The sequence below is a fragment of the Carettochelys insculpta genome, chromosome 1 (assembly GCF_033958435.1).
Source record: "Carettochelys insculpta isolate YL-2023 chromosome 1, ASM3395843v1, whole genome shotgun sequence".
NCBI classification, from domain to species: domain Eukaryota; kingdom Metazoa; phylum Chordata; order Testudines; family Carettochelyidae; genus Carettochelys; species Carettochelys insculpta.
In genome coordinates, this window is record NC_134137.1 from 314,986,788 (window position 1) to 315,009,990 (window position 23,203).

Genomic DNA, 23,203 nt, shown 5'->3' on the forward strand with positions numbered 1-23,203 from the left:
TTAGGTAACTTTGATGAAGCATATAAGAATCTCGGCCCAAAAATTATACAAAAAGTAATTCCAGAGTAGTTTTTAATAGAATTAATGGTTTACAGATCTTTCAGTTTAGCTGTAACAATGAAAAAACAGACAGACAAAACAACCAAAGAGGACTTTACAAGACCCTTTCCTTGCTGGCTATAAACTTGACTAGATTTCTAAACAAAATATATGCACTCATTAAATTTCAACCTTTTAAGGCTTGCCTTCATGAACAATGCTGTAGTAGTGCAGCTGTGTCACTGAGGAGCATTAGTGAAGGTGATGGGAAAGCTTCTCCCTGTGACACATTAATCCATCTCCCCATGAAGCAATTGCTATATCAGCAATAGAAGCTCTCCTGCTCTCACAGCACTGTCTATATGAGGTGGCCTGTAGGTTGATGGTATGTAGGCCAAAGTGTGGATACCTCAAGCCCCCCAAACATAGTTATACCAATACAGATCTGCAGTGCATCTGGCCTCAGTCTTCATGCCACCAATTTAAATCTGTTGACATTGAGATGCACAGGGATATCATCATTGGAGAAGAATGGTATCAATGGAAAGGTTCCAACCCTACAAAAAGTAACTCATGTTAATCCACAGAATTAAGGTTCCCTGGGCCGGCACGGAGTAATTAATATGTTCCCAGAAACTCTTGATAGAAAAGGTTGGTGTGGTGCCCTCTGCACACAAGTTTGGAGCGAGTTAATGTGGGCCAGCCAGAAGAAGCCAATTCATTCTATTTGCTGCACGTGAAGGAAAACCAGAGCTTGATAAGAACAGACTACAGATGAGGCCCAGGAGAGGGGCAGAGCTGGGACAGGAGTGTAAAACTAGGAAGCGAGAGCATGAGGAGATGGCAGGGAGAAGCTCTGCAGCCACTCCCGAGAGACGCAGGGAACTGGCCAGAAACAGTTGAGGAGATCCAGGGCGAGTGTAAGACTTGGGCTTTTATCCCAGATCAGGAAATTTGACAAGAGGCTGAGACAAGGGACAACACAGCCACAGGGTGCAGGGCTCTGGTCATAGACGCAGAGACAGAGTATGAAGCAGCACAAGGAAACAACCAGGTCTGAGACTGGGTAGACCTTGGGTGCTAGTCAAAGGGTCCCTGGACTAGAACACAGAGTAGCAGATGGGCCTGGGATCCACACCAGGCACTGGCAACGTGGCCGAGGACCTGGAGTTGGAACAGAAGACAGCCCGAGACGGCACACAGACAGTTCGTCCAGTGGGACTTGGTTACTCTGAAAGTGGGGATGTTATATTAACCTGATCAGAGGACTGAGAGTCATGAAGAGGAATCAACCTGAAGCATGAAGAGACAGAGGGCCACAGCAGGATGAAAGCTACTTTCCAGATCCTACGACAAGGAGGTACAGTTATGGTGAGTGGAAACCCTTTTTCACGAGGGAAAGGAAGCATGAACTATACAAAGCCTGCTTCTCCATGGGAAAGAGGTTTACAACTCATTTACTTCCCAGGCTTTTTTCTCCCCAGTTTAGAGCAGAAGTAGCATATTGTGGCTGAAGGCAAAAGGGGTCTAACTGAGAAAGTGCCCACCTGGATAACATGCTATTAAACTTTTGCTGATCTCACTTCAATTTGCCAGTGACGCAGTTTCTACTGAGCCAGTCTGCCTAGGAATTCAGCTCACTGACAAAAGATCCTGCCTTCAATGACTCCCTTTGATCTCTAACAACAAGAAAGAAGACTTCTTCTGCCTCCTGGCTCTGCAAAGAACTCCGGGTGACTTCGTATTTGTTTACATAGAAGTTGTATGCAAAATTGCTTCTGATTTGGAAGAGAACTTTCATTGCATTGAACTTCACTATTTTTCTCTCTTCCTTGTTGAGCAGGCAGGAAATAATCAATTATGGAGTTGTATTCCTTGAATTAAAACAAAATTAGTTTTTCCAGATCACCTGTGATTTCCAGAAGCCACTTTAAAAACATTATAGCCTGCCTCCTATGCAGGAGAAGGACTGTTCAGAATGATTATAGATGGAAAATGTGAATCATCTACTGTGGGTGTCTAAGTTATGGAGTTGTCATAGGAATCTGAAGCGCTTCTGCTAACTTCAGAATGTCAAAACACTTCAGCTGAAATGAAGGCCAGTCAGTGCAAAAGAATAAAGATAGTGTGCTCATATGGTGTTTATGACTATACATTTATTACGTAAGTGTGATATTACAGCAAGGCTTAACAGCTACTTCCATTTCCAAATATGCGATTCTGGTCTACCTCTGTATAAGATCAGAGGCCAGAGAGGCAGTGATCTATCTCTTCCAAAACAGCACCTCCAAGAGCTCCAGAAGACTTGAATGCAAAAGGCTGACATTGTTCCCCTTTTACTTCCACGAGTTTCTTTTGCTGTTACTACTAGTAGAGAGAGTGAAAAATTCTCAAAGTAGAGATGTAATTGTAGTTTAGAGACGTGTTTCTTCAACTTTTTGAGACCACAGAATGCCAAACAATATTTTTTTGAAGAACCACCTATGAAAATTTTCTTTAAAAACTTGTTGTTGAACCAAAAAAAACCCCAAACAAACAGCAACATACACAGCAAAAACAAAATTAAGTAATTTAATCAGGTATCATAGCCATGAAGAAGCAACATTGTATCTGGTTTTAATAACAGAAAATATACATGAGTGTATTTTTCCAAATGCTCACAGAACACCTGCAAGCTGTTCACAGAACACTAGTGCTCCATGGAACATAGTTTAAGAAACACTGATCTAAAGAATTAAATATAAGATTGGAATCCTGCCTGTGCTCTTGAGGGGAAGTCATTTCACTTATTTCAATTACCCAATTTGTGAAGTGGGGATAAGACATTTCCTACCCACCTTTTAGGGCTGCTGTGAGTATTAACCAACTCTTACTATAATAAGAGCTACAACTATGAACTAAATATGTAGGTATGCTTCTGGTGATAAGTATCAATACTGCCTATCCATGATGGAACTTTGGGCAGTAATTCTACACATGCACAAATTAATTAATCTCAGAAAAAAGGAGAATATTATTATCTCAAAAGAAATGCATTTTTGAAGGATCTTTTGAAACTAGACTGCAGAGGTGTGCTAAAACTGTCAAAGACAATGCCAAAAATAGAACTGTGAATATCATATGCTGTTACTTACAGTGGTAATTACTAAAAATTGCCTTCCAGATTAAACCTACCTCAGATGAAGAGGAAAAAATGTTCTATTCTTCAAAGTAAAACTGCATGGCCATGTCTACACTTAGAGAAAACTTCAACTAATGAGGTGCTGAAATGCGTATTCAGCACCTCATTAGCATGCCGCCTGCCACAGCATTTCGAAATTGCCACTTTTCGCTCCCACGTGGCTTGTCCAGACAGAGGTCCTTTCGAAAGGATCCCACCAACTTTGAAATCCCCTTATTCCTATCACCAGATATACGAATTCCCATATGCATTTCAGGGCCTCGTTAGTATTCTTGGCCATTTCGAAGTTCTCTAAGTGTAGACATAGCCCATGTGTTTTACTCTCCTCCCTTATCAGTGACACTTGGGTTGCTTGCCTCCCTTCATCCTTTAAACCCCGCGCCTGCTGTGGTCAACCCTTTTCCCGTCCTGCCTCACGATACTCCTTTTCCCCACGCTCCATACTGTCCCCTTCTCTTAACCACTCTTAGCAGATTCCTTTCCCTCAGAACTTAGGGCTGTTAAAGTCTCCTCCCATTCTAAGTAAAAATCCCTCCTCAGCCAAATCTCAGGACCCCACCTCTTTCAGCTGTTGACTGTGTTTGATGTGGTTGCTCAGAATCTCCTTCTTCAAATCTGTTTTTTTGGCTTATGTGACCTTACCATTTCCTGTTTCCCATCTTACATCTCTAGTCACTTTGGTTTTTTTTTTTCCTGTGGCAGTCCCAGAGAATTTTGTCCTTCCCTCACTCCTTTTCTCTCTCTATGCCGCCTCATATTCTCAAGCAGTTTCAACAACTGCATCTGTGCTGATGACTCTCAAATCTACCTTTCAACAACCTAACTTTCAGTCCTACACTGCAGCCTGCCACTCTGAAATGTTGGCTGGCTGGCAACTGAAACTGAGAGTATGTCTACACAGCAGCCTTATTTCAAAATGAGCTATTCCAGAACAGCTTATTTCAAAATAACACTGTTACACACACAAAATGCATTGTGAAATAGCACTTAGCTATTTTGAAATACAGTGTCTACACACTTGGAGCCTACTTCAACATCGAGCCATTGGATGCACTATGGCTTATTTCAAAATAGGCTCTATTCCCTCTCTAATTAGCTCCTATTTTGAAATAGGCGCTATTCCCCGTGCAATGAGGTTCACTAATTTCAAAATAAGCCAACCGGTATTTCAAAATTATTTTGAAATAGGGGATGCATTGTGTAGACTCTAGAATAGTTATTTCAAAAATAATAGCTCCTGCAAGGTTGTGTCTTGTTTGTATCTGGAATTTTTACTTCAGGAAAATAACATATTAAACCCATATATGTTGCATGCATTCCACAAAAAGAAAGAAAAAAAATAATTCACTTACTCGCCTAACTTTGCCCAGATAGCCAGTGCTACTCTCAGTATAACTTCAGAACCTTCAAAGAATACTGAATCCCAGATCTTTAAAACTGTATGGTTAGGAAGACATGTAGCAAAGAGGGTCAGGAACCACTGCATTGTGAAGACATTTGTAAGAGGGGGTTCATAGCCTCCTAAAACGGAAAAATGAACATGGCAAGTCATTCACAGCTCATTATTCCCCAGTGACTTTATAATGTGACCTGATACAGTGCTCCGTTCTGAGGACTGCCAGCAGTTCCAGTGACTCGGCTCAAAGTTTTCCCAGACTGCAGCCATCCTTAGGCTTCTGAATAACAGCAGTGAACAGTGACATGGTGAGTCACTCTGCTGCAGTGTAAGAAAAGTGAGGCTGTACTTACACTAAAGAACTTACAGTGGCACAGCTGTACTGACCCAGCTGCACTGCCTTACAATCTCTTGTATAGCCACTTCAGGATGACAAGAGAGAACTTTCCCATGGTCATAATTAAACCACTCCCAGTGAGTGGCAGCAGCGAAGACGGCAGGCGAAGCTTTACCATTAACAATCACGTACGCCAGCAAATTTACATTGCTCAGGAGCGTGTTTTCTCTACACTCCTGAGTGACCGAATTTTTGCAGACATATATGGTAGTGTAAACACAGCCTAAGCAGCAGTAGAGGTGCTGGTGAAGACTGTAGATTCCAGAAGCTAGCACCACTTAGTTAATACGCATTTCATGTTTTGAAGGGTTGGGTTTTTGTTTTTGTTTGTTTTTTTAACCTTCAATCAGAACATCTAGGATTATTTTAAGTAAAACTTATATTCTGCAGAGTATAAGGATAAGTATAACTATGGGTAGTAGTTCTTTTAAGTCCTGTCTATTGTATGAAAAGCCTTCTGCCCTGCCTTTACAGACACACCGGTAATGTACCTGATATTCATTTGGTTTGTTAGTAGTTCCAAAAAAGATTTAATCCTTCAGGTTGAATTCTGAAGTTTCACATTCCTGTGCTTAGAGCATGTTTCATGAATTCTGGTGGGGTGGATTGATTCACAGAAGGGTGGTGATGCTCCTCATCACCCACCAAAATTATCTGATGACCAAGCCAGCAAATATGAACTAAAAGCTGTTTGTTTATCTAGTTTTTATACTGCTGAAGCAGCCTATCACAGAACTATCTCCCAGAATACTCCTTCTTAGAGCACTTCATAATTTTCAGGTTTGTAAATCAAGGTGCATTCAAATGTAACATAACAAATCAATAGGTTTTGTTAAGGAAGAATGTTCTGAGGAGAGTTAGGCGTCAGAACTCAGAGCTGTTTTCAGGCAACAAAGATCTGTTCTCAGATTCCAGGACATTTTATATCCTGTGTCAATAGGCATCTAGCCAGAAAAATAATCAACAGCCATGACCCACTGCGATGAAATCAGTCTTTGCCGAACAACAAAATAATCCAAATACATATACCACCAAGAAACTGAAGAGGATATCAAACGCCACCCAATTAGGCAGGTAACTTTCTAGGACATCTTCTATACTCTGCTATATGACGCAATATTGTCAAATACACAACTTATGGCACTGTCAATTCAATTCTGTCCACAGTTACTTATGGGACTAAAGTATCCCCTGATTTACTTCACATGAGAGAGCTGCTGGTTCAAGACATGGCCACCAGCACAAGAGCCATCTCCTGTCATGTTAACTATGTAAGCCAGTTGGTAAAAGATTAACTGTACCCTTACACAAGTTTAAAAAATATTGTCGTTCTTAAAGTTCATGGATTTAAACCCTGGCATTTTTAAAACTGGTGCTCAATGAGGCAAATGTGAAAAATAATTGAACGCCATTTTTGTTGAACCCACCTTTAGTTTCCCTGTTTGCAGCTCTCTGAAGTGTATCCAAGTGCTGGGACAGTTCAGGAAGTTTCATTCTCAAAAGATCTCGGAAAACAGCCATATCCACGGATAATGCCCGAAGGTTATTGACAAAATAGCTATCGGGCAGTACTTTATCAATCAGGTAAATCATAATCTGCAAGAAAATTAAAAACAAAAACAAAAAAACAAGCACTCATTTAGGACTGCTAACGATCTTTGAAGAATATCAAAAAACTGCTGTTCTAAAATATGAAATGCTCTGTTACACCAAGCTATAGTTCAGATACTACAGCAAGACGTACTTTAGGTGTCTGATATTTAATTCAATATTTTATAATGAAAGAAAACAACATTGCCTGTAGCATCCATCATCATTCCTGGCACAGAGCACCTAAACTTGGGTCCTAACAGTCAACTCTTCAACAGCAGCTTGCCTTGCTAATGGAGGAGTCTGGGTAACTTCAATAAGTAACAGGATACAAAAGACCAATATCAGTCTAATAGAAGCCAAATCACACAATAAGTGAAGTATTATTTTGCCATTCAAAGCCAAATTTTGATCCTTTTGCTGTTGTATGTGCTCATGAGATGCTCTGAATTATTTAGGAAACTCTTCAATCCATTACATTTGTGCTGTTTAAGATCACAAATGGAAGACTTGCTGTCCAAGTCAGCATCTAAGTTACTAGCAATGTAAGTGATGCTGTTCTTTAAAAAGCACTCTTCCTGGATTTTAGCTGGCTTATGTTATTGTACGTTGTACTTCATCTTGTCATTACACAAGGTAGTAAACTTGAGCAATGTAACAATGCACAGCTCAGCAAATATGTTTAACTATACAAAGGCGGCAACTATATTGACACTAATTCACCGATTATGGTGAAATATTTAAGGATCATAAAATGAGATGAATATAATTGCTACGATCTAAATGGAATTTGTTATATGCAAGCATTTAAAAGGGTTGACACATCAGCACATGCCCCTGCATTATAAACACAAGACGTTCTTGCACTGAGTGACTGTCTTCTCTACTTGTGACTTTCAAAGCATTTATTAGAAGTTCTTACACGTCTACAGATTAGAAAATTAGCAGAAAAAGTGTTACATGCAAATAAGCATGACTCAGTCGTTTTCCAGAAAAGCGTTACTTTTGTCTGAATGATTCTCAGAACTACCTCTACTCTTTCTCTGCAATATAATTAAGATTCCCATACTTTAAGAAATACATTTATCAGCCTTCTCTTCACATTATCATTTTTTCCTCCCATCTGAAAAAAAATTGTGCCTTATTTCTTTATCCTGTTCTCACATCTTTGGAACAAGTAATTTAATAATATTAATTACAACCGTAATAAATATCCCTACAGTTATACTAATTTATTATTACTTCAGTCATAAAAAACTATATTTAACATACCCATATGCACAACACATTCTATTTCCATTTCCATAATGGATATTACTTCAAATATTGTGGACATGAAAGAAAGAGCTAGAAAGAAAATAAAGCTTTTTGCAAGTCTTAAATATTGACGTCTGCCTTCTTCATTGATATCTAAAGTGTTTAGGGGAGGATTTTTTTAGTAGGTGGTGTACTTTACTAGCATATAGCAAACCCTGCTGTACATTTTCAAGCAATTGGGATATTTTTCACTGGTGTTCAATTTTGTAGTTTTCTTCCTTTTGCCAATCTGCTGTGTAATCTCTTTTTATAAAATCCTTTTAGTATTTTTTAAATTAGATGAATCACATGAATTATTTTTTCCACAAAAACTACAGCACTCTTATTTACCATATCCATTTCTACATCAAGTTGGGTTTATTTCATTTACTATATTTACAAGCAATTTATTCCTGTACTAAACTCAAGATTTAACATTAACTTGTTTTTTAACTAGTGAATGTCTTAAGAGCTGCTTCTTCAATAAACTGAAAAACATACGGTTGCCATAAAATAAAAAAGATTATAATTTTAAATTACTGACACAATAACATAAAGGAAAAAAATTATAAAAGGCAAATTTTACTCCATGATGTACTTTCCTAACATTACAACTTCCTCTCTATAATAAAGCAACACGTCAGATCTCAATCTAGAAAATTATATGTACTAGACTTTGACAGCTGTTATTTTGCCCATAGTTTCAAAGTCTTAAATATATAGAATCTCTAAAGCCAGGTAAACACCTCAGTATCTGCGAGAGAGTCATGATCGCCTTTAACAATGCAACCCCCAGGGTAAATTCCTCATGTACATGAACAAGCTGTACTTTAAGAAGGTCATGCACAACACTGGCAGATCTTGGTCCTGGTGACCTGTAGCAAGTTAGACCTCATTTCTGTGGCTTGGTCCCAAGATGCTACGGCATTCTGAAAACATAGCAGCAGCATCCTTAAATTAAAATGAAAGGGTGATAAACAATGATGTATGAAAATGAATAATATACTCAGTGCAGCAGATCCCAGACTAACTATTTTGATTTCAATTCTACCTCCTTCAAGCTGATCTCACACTTCATTTAAAGAGGTTGCAGATTTTTGGATTAACACACAAATTCATCATGGGGAAACTGTCAAGGAAAGCTGAGGTTCTGGTTGCTGAGAAAAGAGGAAAGATGGGACTTAGGAGCCAGATTAGGATAGGATGAAATTCTGGCTCCACTGAAATCAATGGGAATTTTGCCACTGACTTTATCAGACCCAGGATTTTACCCATTATCTGGATATTTTTGCAAAAATGCTCATCATAGACTTTAAGAAGGGTAGCATTTAAACTGCCATATTTGAGTTAAAATAAAGTAATTAAACACTGAGATGAATTAGTTCTCAGTGAGCTATTGTTTTAGGCCGTTTGCAAACTTATGCGCTATTTACACTAAATTTACTTTTAAAGATAACCCTCACTCTCACATGGGTTAGAAATACAGCATGCAGTTTTACTCACTTTTAGGGCATCCCCTTCATTGCCTTCCATTACTTCTAAGATGAGTGCAGCTAGTATATTAAAGCCTTGGCAATATCCAACTGATTTGTTCCACCTAGCATAAGCTAGCAGAACTCGTTTCAACACAACTCGGTCCTGCTCTGCTTCCTGGCCACAGTAAGAGCTGCAGCCAGTTCGGTGAAGATCCTAAAACAGGAAAGATATTTGAGATGTTCTTGTATTTCAGTCCCCTACTTCCTGTCCCTCTCTCTCTCTCTCTCTCTCTCTCTCTCTCTCTCGCTCTCTCTCTCTCTCACACACACACACACACACACACACACACACACACACACAAAACTATGCTCCCACTAATTGAAGAGAATATTTTGTATTTTAAAATGTTTAGCTTATTGAACGAACGCAATAATTTGAGCAATGGGCTGGAAGCCAGGAAAGCTCCCCACTTTCTGGCAGGAGCTGAGCCCTCAGCTCACTTGCCTTCTTTGCTCCCAATCAACTAAGTGGGAAAACAGAGTGTAAAGAAGATTACTCTGTAAACCAGATGGTGCATCTGAAACTGTCCTAGAGAAAATGCCTAAAGAGATGATTGCTATCCGACTGTCTCTGAACTATCAGTAAGGCTACAAGATATGTTCAAAGAGGTAAAACATAAATAACTGCAAAATTATTTTGAGAACAGTCTCATTTGTAAAGTGCTGTTTACTTCTGAAAATGTATCAAACCCAGAAAAAAAGCTGTACCCATATTTTAATGAGAAGCCTAAAAGAGCACTATTACATATCTCATTTTTTCCCCAAACACTTCTTTGCACAGAGAAAGAATTAAAATGTGAATTTTGGTCAAAGGACTATCATAATTTGTTGGCACTATGAAATATGGAACAAGGTACTAGAGTGGGTGGTTGTAGGTGACTAACATTAAAATTAGCAGCTGCACTTTCTAGAGCTGAATATAAATTTTATACTGTTACACATGCCATTTTCTAAAGATTTAATACTTTACTTAAGCAAAACATTAGCTCGTTAAAACAGTAAAAATGCATTCTTTGTAACTGCACTTTGTGTTAGTATATAAATAAAGCCAACTTCCTTTTTGACGTGCTAAGGGTAAACAGAAATAATTTGTATCAAATTGCAAAAATACTGCCAGACTCATTTTTATGCCGGCAAAAGACATACTGTTCTGGATGTTGTAACTCACTTGTGAGTGAACGGCACAAACATGTACAGCACTTTTAATTTTTAATAAGTTATTGTACAGGCAATATCTATAATTTAGCATTATCAAGTCTGTGTTGTATTTTTCAAGCAAATATTCAGAAATGCAAGCATAATTATGTAGGTACACTGATGCTAAAGCAAAGACAGAATTTAGATATATTCTTCTCATGAAATGAGCAATACAAAACAATACTAGACCTATGTAAACCATAATTTGAACTCTGCTGCTCTCTTCTCAAAACTGGCTCTTATTTTAAAAACAAATGACACAACACCTGAAACACAGAGAGGGTATTTTACTACCATAGGCTAAGTGACAATATGAGCCACTTATTGCATCACAGCATGGTTGAGGAACCCACAAATATTTTCTTTATAGAATACGACATCCACCAAAACCTTAATTAAAATCTGCTAAACCATATTAATTCAGCCAAGTATGAGCCTCAACCAAACAATCGTGTCACGTATCAGACCATTACATCACCCCCAGGAGGTCCAGAAAATTTCTTTACAAACACAATTAAAACAACTCTGAACTATAAAGTTTACATGAACCAAAACTCAGTGCACAATTGAGAGAATGCAGATAAATGCTATTTACTGAAGGAAAGGATCAACTATCCTATGACAACTGGATGTCTCTCTGCTAGAAGAAGCTAACAAACAAGTATTTTGTGAAAAAAATTTCTCTCCGATGTTGGCTCATATTGTGCCTCCACTGTCCCCTCCATGTGTAGATCTTCTCACTCTTCCAAATGGAAATGAAGACTCAACTCCTCTGGCACACCTCCCACTCCCTTCACAGAGCCAGGGATATGAACTGGAGAAGGGCTGGAAATTAGATGGAACACCCACACTGTCTCCCAGGCAGCTCCACTAACTGTGGGTAAATACACTATCCAGGCCCAGGGAATACTGTCTTTTCCATATAACCCTCCCAGCTGCTGCCAGGATCAGAGGCAGGAGATCTTTAGGGGACAGAATTGCAAAGGTAGAGGATTTCTGCATGGATGTGCCAGGAGATCTGCAAGCTTCCTGAGCAGGTGATGTGATTGTTTCTGAAAGATGGAGGAAGCAGTAAATGGGCCTCCCGAAGAAATCCCATGGAGAGCTCCTTCCTCCAGCAGAACTCTGTGTGTTGGGAGGGGACACACTGAGCAGAAGCCACCACTGGTAAAAGGAGCGAAATGTGTCTTTCATTAACCTTTCTCTCCATTACTTCTCTTAAAAAAACAGGTATGCTGGAGATGAAAATCAGGCAAAAACAATTTTCTGCCAACAACAACAGCACTGAAACAAATTATTTTCATAATTTCAAGCACATGAATCTCCAATAATACCTGGAGGAATGGTAATATTTGGCTAACAGACCACACAGAGAATAACGTTCAAGAATGCAGTCTAAGAAAATTAAACAAATTCAACACCTCCCAGAAACACAATTATTTGTTCTCCACAGAGAAATTAAAAAAAAAAAAAAACTGTAACCACACAAATACAGCAGCCAAAATGCTAATTACCTTTACAATCTGAATACCCATGGAGTCATCATCAGGATTACTTCTGTCATTGAAAGTGAAGCGCATAGTTTTATCCCAGTCAATTGCTATACTGTGTAAGTAGTGATCTGCTAGGGTAAGCCATACCTAAGGATATACACAACATGATAATAAGATGCATTATTCTATTCCTATTTTAAAATAAAAGCAGTTTATACATACTAGTATGTAATGCTACGATCTCACCAATTGTGATTTTCCTTTAGCTACAACCAATGCAAAGGGAGGAAAAGGAGGATGTTAAGTCTTTTCTGGGTTAAAACAATTTCTCCATAATACAATCTTTCTAAAATGTAATAAAAGAACCAGTCCTGAACTGTTACTCCGGTAGTATTCTTATAGATCCCCCGGGGACCTTGTGAGAGTAAAAACCAAGGTCCCAGTCCACTCATGCAGATGCAACTGTACTCTTTTCATAAAGCGAACCAAGGGTGCGAGCTGTCTTCACAGTACAATCTCCCACAGACACAAGAGTCAGGAATCCCACTGTGAGGAAGAGCCTGAGCTGCAACACATGTAAATGTAGGGCCACATATACTGCACACATCATCCTTTCCTCCCCCTCCCCCCACAGTAAACAACAGGGAGTGCACTGAAAAACAGCAGTGCATTCCACAAACTTCAGGATGGAATGATCTAGTGGAAAATCTGCAAGAAAAACCTTGTAGAACTTCTCTTTCTGCTAGCTCTCTCTGTGGTCAGGTGCTCAGGGACGAGGAAGATGTATTTGTTTTTTTGTTTTCTTTTAATACAAAGGAGCAGGTAGGGACCTCAGGGTTGGTTGGACCCAAAGAATTATTTGGTTATACTAAGATATTGTGACTAGATGGCTTTATGGACTGTTGGCATCCAGATGTATTCCTGAAACCTTAGGTTGGTTTCAAGACATACTCTGAGGCACATCTGTGACTATAAGCTAATGTACAACCCACGAAGTTAGGCAGAAGATATTGTATTCTGTAAAGAAATGCTCAACTTTAAAGAAATGTACAAGAAACCGTACAGACAGGGATCCCATGGCAAATGTTACTGTCTCTAAATGATAACAGAACAAACAGGTCTTGAAATGGAAGATTTTGGCATCCATCTTAGGTAAATAATAGGAGTGCTTAAAATGGCGACAAATATCAGATGCATAGCCCATTGGTACAATGCAGATTCAGAACCTCTGTGGTAAGTAAGTTCTGAACTCCAATTCTGAATGGAGTTTTTGTAAATTATTAACAGACTAGCAGATACCAATTTTGTAATGAGCACTGGCCTATAATTTTACTCAAGGCAGGATGGTAGGCCACTGCATAATAATGGTTAATGATAAGAAAGGATTGCCTTATAGGAAGATGAAAGAAATGGTGAAAGGGAAGGGGAATTGATCTACATATTCTGTTCTCAGTAGCTGTGTCTACACGTGCACACTACTTCGAAGTAGCGGCACTAACTTCGAAATAGCGCCCGTCGCAGCTACACGCGTTGGGTGCTATTTCGAAGTTAACTTCGACGTTAGGCGGCGAGACGTCGAAGTCGCTAACCTCATGAGGGGATCGGAATAGCACCCTACTTCAACGTTCAACGTCGAAGTAGGGACCGTGTAGACGATCCGCGTCCCGCAACGTCAAAATTGCCGGGTCCTCCATGGTGGCCATCAGCTGGGGGGTTGAGAGATGCTCTCTCTCCAGCCCCTGCGGGGCTCTATGGTCACCGTGGGCAGCAGCCCTTAGCCCAGGGCTTCTGGCTGCTGCTGCGGCAGCTGGGGATCCATGCTGCAGGCACAGGGTCTGCAACCAGTTGTCGGCTCTGTGTATCTTGTGTTGTTTAGTGCAACTGTGTCTGGGGGGGCCCTTTAAGGGAGCGGCTTGCTGTTGAGTCCGCCCTGTGACCCTGTCTGCAGCTGTGCCTGGCACCCTTATTTCGATGTGTGCTACTTTGGCGTGTAGACGTACCCTCGCAGCGCCTATTTCGATGTGGTGCTGCGCAACGTCGAAGTTGAACATCGACGTTGCCAGCCCTGGAGGACGTGTAGACGTTATTCATCGAAATAGCCTATTTCGATGTTGCTACATCGAAATAAGCTATTTCGATGTTGGCTTCACGTGTAGACGTAGCCAGTGAGGAAAAGCCATTCCCACACTTCCAACAGTAATAAACACAAATATTCACCTACAGAGGGGGTTTAAATCCAGCTTGCAGAATCATAGATTTCCTTTATTTTCCTCTCTCATATACGAATACCTACAGATCTCTTGTACAGAGGAATTTACAAGCTATGTCTACACAGCAAAACTATTTCGAAATATATGCCAAAACAGCTTATTTCAAAATAATATATCAAGACACAAAATGCATTTTGAAATAGCCCTCAGCTATTTTGAAACAGTGGCCACATCTACACTAGCCCCCTCCTTTCGAAAGGGGCATGGTTATGAGGGTTTTTGGCAGATGCTAACTTTGTAATGAGCACTGCAATGCCTCATTAGCATAATGGCAACCGTACGTGATTCAAAAGTGCAGAGTTCGAAACACATGCCCCCCTGCCCCCCATGTAGAGGGGGGTCTTTCAAAAGGACCTCCCTGACTTCGAAAGCCCCTTTTTCCCAAACCAAATGGTTTGCCATGCCCCTGCCTACACCTGAGGAGGATCCTTCAGTTGGCTGCTCCAAGGTAGAAGGCTTCCTTCTAGTTCAGCAGAAATATGCAAGAATGTGGAGGGAGGGCAATGTCGGTTCCACCCTGTTGATCCTCTGGCTTGTCAAGCAATAAGTTCAAGAGCAACAGCACAGATATGGTTGTGATGAGGAGGAAGAAAGAGTCTTTATCTTGTGTCATTCTTTACAGAGTTTCACAGAACAAGTGAATGAGGAATAGCAAATTGGTTAGTAAAGGAAAGGAGGGAGAAAGACTTCATTATAAGGAAGAAAATGGCAGACGAAAGATTCCACTCTGATGCAAACAATTGACTTACTAAAACAATAAGAAAAGATACGCCTACGGTTGTTAATGTTACTCTCCTGTAAATTGAAAGAGGAAATGCTTTGGGTTGGAGGAACAGGGAATGTGAGACTCTTAGAACCATGTAAGACCGAGAGGAACTAAGATTTTAAACCAAATTACAATATTAACAAGGAAAATAGGCAGAAAATCTTTGACCAAAAAGAATGAGATCATGAGAAAAAAGAACTGTTGTGTTCAACTTGCAGCAACCCAGTTGTATCTTACCAAAGGTTTGGGTGGAAACAATAAGCATCGTGTGCAAGAAATAACTGGCTATATAAGAAAATACTTATTCAGCCTTAGCTAAGGTGTGATAATTAGCAGTGATATCACTTGATTGTTAAAGTATATAAAAAAGTAACTTTCTAAAGTGTTCGCTGTTAACAACCTGCCTGCACACACTGAGAGTCAACCAATATGGATCTAAACACTCTTAGTCCATTTGCAAGTATCTGGATCAAATGACTATAAATATATTGTTACTATTTGGCTGTAGTAAATTGCTATTGTTTAGGCTTTATAGGTATGTTTAGAGTAACTGTATGAATGCCATTTGGCCTTTGGATTTAATACAGGAATATGGTTAAATTAGTGTCATGGTAACAGTCTGTATAAATAATAATTCCAACTGGAAGTAAGAAAGGAAGAGGAGAAAGATTCCAACCTTAAAAAAATATATTAAACCAGGTCTACATTTTACATACGTTTTAATCCTTCTGTAGGCACGCTTGTAACAAACTAAAGCCAGAATATGCCCCATATTTAGTCCATACAAAAGACTAATGCACAAGGTTTTAACTTTTGAAGATACAACTTCAAATTTTATTCAAGGAAACAGTAAGGTGGATTTTAGTGATCTCAGTGTAATTCCCAGTGGGTACATTTCTGCAGCATTAACTCAGTGCTGTTTCACATTAATGGCAGTCTCTAATGCACATCATTCTTACCCTAGGCTCCCTTATTATTCCAGCACACTGCCTTTCCCTGACCAAATGTTTATGTGGGAATTCTTGTCAGCACCATGCCTTGATGACAGGAGTTATCACCTTCATAAATTTAAAGGCCTGTCTGCAACTAAAGATTTGCCCTCATTTCAAGCACTGATGTTCAGCTACCATGGAAGATTGATAAGTGCAAACCCTTTGTTCAAGCAGAGTAAAGCGGTAAAAGCCAAAATCTGCACTGACAGAGTTTTCCTGAGTTTTAAGGAGTACCACCACAACTTGTGTAAACAGCAGCCTTGATAGCCCCTGCAACAATGTACTTCCCCCAGTGGCTGATTCTTGGTAGCTTTGAACTGGGAAAAATCCCCAGTGCTTGCAAAGTGTAACACACTCAAATTCACACCATCCCCAAACCACATGTGACTGCTAATGTCTTGTGAAGTGTGCAGATTTACATACCTTCCTCCTCCATTCCTTTGGTATTCCTGTTGGCAGTCTGGCCACTGCTTTTAGAGCATCATGCCACTAAAAGCAAAAACATCCAGCACAGGAAACACATGGGATTAGTTTAATATGGAAATATGGGAATGTATGCAATACTATAGGTAAGAAACTTTAGTTTATTTCCAATGTTTAAGAAATTAAATGCTTAGCCATAAGATTGACCAGTGTCTAGACTTAATACAGAAACCCCAATTAAAGCCAAAATATAAATCTGATAAGACTAGTAATCAGCGTTCCCTGTAAGCTGCACAGCTGGGTGGCCACTCTGGAGAGATTCAGGTGCCACCCAGCTGATTAACAGAGCCCCCACACCTAACCGGAGCTGGCAGCATGTGCTTCTATTGGCGATGCACATCCACAAATGCCTTGGTGCACATAATGAAATTTATTTTGCCCATGGATGGATAAAAATTACAGGGACCCCTGCTAGTAATTTATTTCTATAAGAGATAATGTAAGACTCTGACATTATGGAATTCTGAGATGTCAGAGAAAAAAAAGAAATTGCATTATAATTTCCAAAACACTGATTGGATCAAAGTTTTCTGTAGTGGCAACTAATATACTCACATTCAGATAAAAAAACAAAGTAATACACATTTCAAGTAACACAAGTATACTGAAACCGAAACTTCAGACTATCAAAACCAAGTGAAAATAGATAAAGTTACCTGCTGAAAACCGTTTTGGCCTAAAGACGGTTCAAGAGTGAACTTCAACTTTGTATCAACCCCTAGAGACAACAGCAAAATAAAAGGGAAAAAAGACAAACCAAAAATCATGATCATTATTTGGAAAAAGAAAACAAATTAAATCAGGTTAAAAGAACTCTACACTGAACTACGTATTTCTGAATGACTGCATTCTATTACTGTCCCTGTTTTCAAAGCAAACAGAAGGAGTATGTTAAAAAAGTATAAATATAATGCTTTAAAACTGGACTAATCTCCTACTCAGTACTTTACTGGGTTCAGCATAATATATTTTGCTAAGATCACTCCATATTGAGGGATCCCCTATGTGGACATTTTAGGCTGTGTGCACACTGTAAAAATTCAGAGCTCTTTACCTTCTCGTCTCTTCTCCAATGGACTTTTCCATTACCAAAGGTTTTATAGGTAATACACTAGCAAATTTACCTTATGTTGCTTGGATCTTTAACTCAATTATGTGTTTTTTTAAAACAAAAGGAAAATGTACATGCTTTATGTAACTGATGGTATTTTTTTAAAAAAAGTAGTTTTTTTATTAAGCTAATTTTTATGTTTTCTTTAAAAAAGGGATAGTTAAAATTTTTCTACTTAATTTTAGTAGACTTTTTAAAAATGGGAATTCCATCAAGTATATTTTTATTCATAATTATAATTCATCATTTGCTATGTTTTAACAAAAAAGGGCTATTGTCAATTTGGTTCTCAATAACATTTTCTTCTAGTTTTCAACCCTTAAACATTCATTTAGCTGTGCCAAAACAGACCACTACTTCAAATGTCTTTGTTTTCTTTCTTTTCTGTAAGGTTTATTGAGAACCAATCCTATTCCAGATTCATGCTATTTTTCTGGCTCATCTTGGTTCAGTCTCTTTCAACATTTGCTCAGTAATGTCAATTTTGAGGACTGTACCTAATTTGGTGATGCCATCTCTTTTCTGTTTGGTTGTATGAGAAGCAATCCCATTTCAGGCACATCTCATTTTCCTAGCATAATGAAACCCTTATCTTGCCTGAAATTATAATAAAAGGAAGCTGTTTACTGAATTTGGTGATCCTAACACTTACTATTTAGGAAGAGTTTTAATCCAACTGACAAACTCTCTAAAACATATAGTAGATAACCTGTTGTAATGGAACATTATATAAATAAAATAAAAATGTGCTGCAGTGGAAAAGTCTACTGGAGAGAACAGGGATGGCAAAGAGCTCTGATTTTTTTCATAATGTGTGACAACATACAATACCCATGCAGGGAATCCTCAGTATGCAACAAGCTGCACAACACTCAACACAGTAGGATAAGCTAAACCATAATGATATATGGAACAGGTGATTAGTCCATTCTTAAAGCATGATATCTTTGCAAAAAATATAAAATAGTTTTTCTTTCCACATACTTCTGTTTATGCATATTAAAATATTGGATGCTCATTTTTATGTTGTTACATTAATAAAATTAGTATACTGCTTAGTATATTCTATTTAATATTTTATAATTTGTCTATATTCTGTTTAAATTTGGCATTCACAGCATTTAAATTTAAGAGCTTCTTCTGGCTGTAAAAGCAATTAATGTTAATTAATCTTTTTAACATAGATGACACATCTTTGAAATGCAAACTCAGGCAGCTTATGCTTTCAGCATCTGGACATACCATAATACATATATCAACACATGTAATCTAATCTATGTCATGCATGTTACAGTAATTTAATCCTCCCTCATTTAGAATGTCGCTGTCCAAAAGCAAGGTGCTGAACAGTACAATATTTCATTCTTCACATTCTCTTACACTAACAGATACAGAGAAATTCATACAAAAGAACAAAGCTCCTCTTAGGACATTTTTTCATGAAACATTTGGTTAATGGCACCATATGTGCTTTGTATTTAAAATCTTTCTATAGAAAGATGAGCCTTTTCTATGGTACACATTTATAGAGAAACATTTTGTATATAATTTTTTGTATCCATGTAAACATCTGTGCTGCAAATTATCAAATGCTTTAAATGTAAGGCAATTCAACATATACACTTTACACTTAGCTGGATTAGGCCTTGTGTGTTTGGAAAAAACTGTAGTGGTATTTGCTAGTGTTGAACAGTTAAGTTTTGACAATATTTCTACACATAACTGCTGATGACGTGTTTAAAAATTGACAAGGAGGGCAGGAGGGAGGACAAGGTGGTTTACAAATATTTAGACTGAAAGCAAAGTTTTCCATATACATTTTGGAAAAATCCAGCAAACAAAATCCTACCCTAGATTTGGCCATTTTAAAATTGTATCACGGAATTTACCATTTGGATGATTTTATCTGTACAGTAAACCCTTGAAATATGCGATTTCAAGTTGCACTTAACTTGCATTAATGTGAATTAAGCGCAGCTCAAAATCCCGTGGCCCCAGTTCAAACCTCCCCTCCCAGCTCCCCAGTTCAACTCCATGCAGCTCCAGCTCAACAGCACCCCAACCCCAGTTCAACTTCCTGTGGCCCAGCTCATCACCCCCACGCGCAGCTCCGTTTCAACCCCAGCCCCAGTTCAAACCCCTCCCTGTGCGACCCCAGCTCAACTTCACCCCCCACAGCACTAATGCACCCCAGGCTTAAACCCTGTAGCCCCTCCCATGGCCGCAACCCACGGCCAGGCTTAACCCTCCCCAACTACCCTCCACCTAAACCCTAGGACTCACCTTTCAAAAGGAGCTCCAGGTGCTCCTGCTGCTTCCCCAGCTGCAGAACGTGCGTTCTGCCAAGGAAAAAAGCCAACCCCAACTTACACGAAATTCGAGTTATGCCAAGGTGCATGGGAACACAACCCTCACATAACTCAAGGGATTATTGTTCTGTTCAGCTAATAACAGCCTTAAGAGGCTTGGGGAGAGTCAAGGATTTGTCTATATTAAAAATATCAATCCCTTAAAAAGGAGATGTTTTTGAGCATATTGGTGCTTACACATGGCAATAACTAACTTATTATGATCCACCTCCCAACACTTAAAAGGAGCCAGATCACATTTGCTGCAAAAATGTGTTAATTCAAGAAAAACAGGCCTCATCCTGAATATTCAATTACTAAGCACAGGACACAATAAGGACATACAGGAATTTATGTAAATTCAGGCCAATAACTAACCACAACTTTTCCTACAGTGTAACTTCAGATGACATTTAAGGGAACACTCTGTGGTATCAGGCAACGTTAGAAGAAAGCAACAGCTGTCCTGAACAGTCAAGTATTTACCCCTATTCAATATTCAAATAAAAAGTGCATTCCAGAGCACACAGAACCCCTTTACTGGGGACTCTCTAGTCTTGCAGTTTACACAAGGAAAACACCACAAGCAAAGCCAGCCAGAGATGGGTATGTCAGGATAAATATAATCTTGAAACAGGTAGAATGTTATACACCTGGTATGTTAACTTCATGATCAAAACACCCCAAACACGGCAACAAATAACAGAGACCTGTCTCAAATAAATGAGACCTAATTGCTCCCAGGTGTCAACCCACAAATGTCATACAGACAATGAGACTGAATTAATAAAGGTGTGATGTCACAAGGCAGAAAAAAAAAAAAAGACTGCTGTCTGCAGAGTGCTCAGGGAGATACACTGACATGGCCACCCAGAGTTAGATCTGTTGACTGGGAATCTCTCTAAGATGAATTAATGACTCACCCCCATATTGTTTAGCCTCATATAAAAAGAGACACAGATCTAAGTGTGGAGGCACAGAGGAGGAGTCATCTCCAAGGTGAGCGAGTGCCTGAGGCCCACACAGAACCCTGGAAATGAGCTCACTAATCTAAAGCACACCAAAAACTGCCATACAGAACCCATTTGACAAGTTAATCTACCACGGGAAAGCCGTTGCCTTATGTCCTAACTGTGAAAAATTACTGGAGTGGTATGCAGCTTTACGGGAGTCCAAAAACCTAATGCAGCCCTCTTTTTTCTTTGCCTTGAACATGCAACACAGATTAGGTTAATCAACTTCTTGAGCACACAAAGATACGATAGCCAAATCACAAGGCTTGCTGGAAGAATCAAAATCTTTCTCCTCAAGTACAGCAATGAACTGCTCTATGGAGCAGGATATTAGACCAAAAGTCTGGGAATCCCTCAGTGGCCCCAAAGGAAGGACACATAGGAAGCACGTATGTTATGCCTCTGTATTCTTTGGGCCATAGACTAGTCAATTAGCTGTACACCAGCCAATTATTTTCAATCCAATCACCACTTGCTCTGACTGTACCTTCAGAGCAGCTGAAGAAATGTCTTCCACTGATAGTGACTGAAAGTGAGAAAGGATTATCAAATACATGGGCTGTACCTGACCAGAAAACGATGGATATCACATCCTAAATAAGGGAGAAAAACCCTTATAGTAGCCTGGGTCTCAAAATTCAGTGAAAAACAAAAACAAAAAAAAAGCCACTCATTTTTGACCCACAACTTACTTTACTACAAGGTTATGTTCACCCAAAAAAGGGGTGGAAAGCAGCATCGAGAGCCATCCTCTGTGCAATATATTACCATAGCAACCATGGGGTGCACCAAAGAATAATGAAGTGCTGATGAAACTGGTACCTAGAGGCTTCTCAATACTTAAGAATCTCAGCAGCTGAATACCACTGAAAAAGTCAAACTGTGACCGCATTAAGTTTATTCAATAATGAGGTACAAAATGTTCACATCTTCCCCGGTCTCCATGATGGCAGCATGTAACCCCAGCTATGGCAACACTTCCTGGTAGCAGCTCACTTTAGGACTGCTGAAGTCATGGGGATGAAGGATGGGTGTCAGAGCTGCACAGAGGAATCACTGTGCAATTTAATCTATTAAATTTGCCAGAATAATGGGAGTGTCCTCAATATTAGGAGGCAATTGCATGAGCTGGAGTCAGCTGAGCACAGTTGGGACCTTGGGGTGCATTTTAAAAATTTAATGAAGTCTGTTTTACATAAACCTGGTTTTGGTTACTAGCATCCCTGTAAAACTGCTTATCCTCAAGTACGTTATCATGTAAACATTAAGCAATCACTTTTCCAACATAACCAGTGACCACCCAAAACTGATCTCAAATACAGCACACTTTATTTACACTTGAGCACTCATAAGATACACCATATATACAAATATAGTGGAATGGGAACTCTGCACTTTACATGGTGTTGTGTGTTGCTTTTAAGTTTCAAAACTCATTCAAGAGATGTTAGCTAAATTATAGTGTTGCAGTTTTACTTCCCTTATGTTCATGATAACTTGCATACAGCTCAACTTCTCAGGTACAAATGATTGTTCATATATTTAAATCCTATTATTAAGTATTTGCATTTCTAGCATTTCATAAAAATAAAATGATTAGATATTTGCAATTTCAGAGTTTTATTTAAAAACAAAAGTATGGTATCAAATAGCTGTCCCCTTGGCTTTCCAGTAAGCTGCAGATCCACCTTTGTTAAAGGCCACCTTCCTTAAGAGACATCATTTTGCTAGTCCCAAACTGAACATTTAATAAAGGTTTCACTCTATTTGGAACTGAAATACTGAAATAGTTTCTAGGGGGAAAGAAAAGAGAGAGAGAGAGAGATGCAGAAACAATGACCATCCCTTTAAGAAAGCAGTCTATGTAATTGGACAGTACTCTTGTTCAGAGAGATGATAGGGCAAGGTAATTTCTCCAGGGCAGTGCTCCCATAGGTTGTGGGGAAATGTGGACACTATGGACCCAAAAGCAATGCGGACCCTGGAGGGATGGAGGAAAAAAGGATTGTTCAGAAGAGGGAGACGCAGATGTCCATGAGTGATGCTGAAGACCTGCTATCATGTGGCTGAACTGCGTTCACAAAGACAGCGACGGC

At 39.2% G+C, this 23,203-nt stretch overlaps 1 protein-coding gene across 8 annotated transcripts in view; it reads right to left on the reverse strand.

Moving 5' to 3' along the window:
• The window catches only part of TBC1D30 (TBC1 domain family member 30), an 82,854-nt gene that overhangs the window by 18,315 nt on the left and 41,336 nt on the right, over positions 1 to 23,203 (reverse strand). For 7 of the 8 annotated variants that reach the window (XM_074984051.1, XM_074984055.1, XM_074984059.1 and 4 more), the window contains 6 exons: positions 17,292 to 17,353; positions 16,576 to 16,641; positions 12,146 to 12,271; positions 9,403 to 9,588; positions 6,441 to 6,609; positions 4,573 to 4,741 (listed from right to left, as the gene is read on the reverse strand). In XM_074984051.1, coding sequence (XP_074840152.1) covers positions 4,573 to 4,741; positions 6,441 to 6,609; positions 9,403 to 9,588; positions 12,146 to 12,271; positions 16,576 to 16,641; positions 17,292 to 17,353 — 778 coding nt within the window. The remainder of the gene's footprint in view (positions 1 to 4,572; positions 4,742 to 6,440; positions 6,610 to 9,402; positions 9,589 to 12,145; positions 12,272 to 16,575; positions 16,642 to 17,291; positions 17,354 to 23,203) is intronic. The other variant, XM_074984056.1, reaches the window with a different exon arrangement.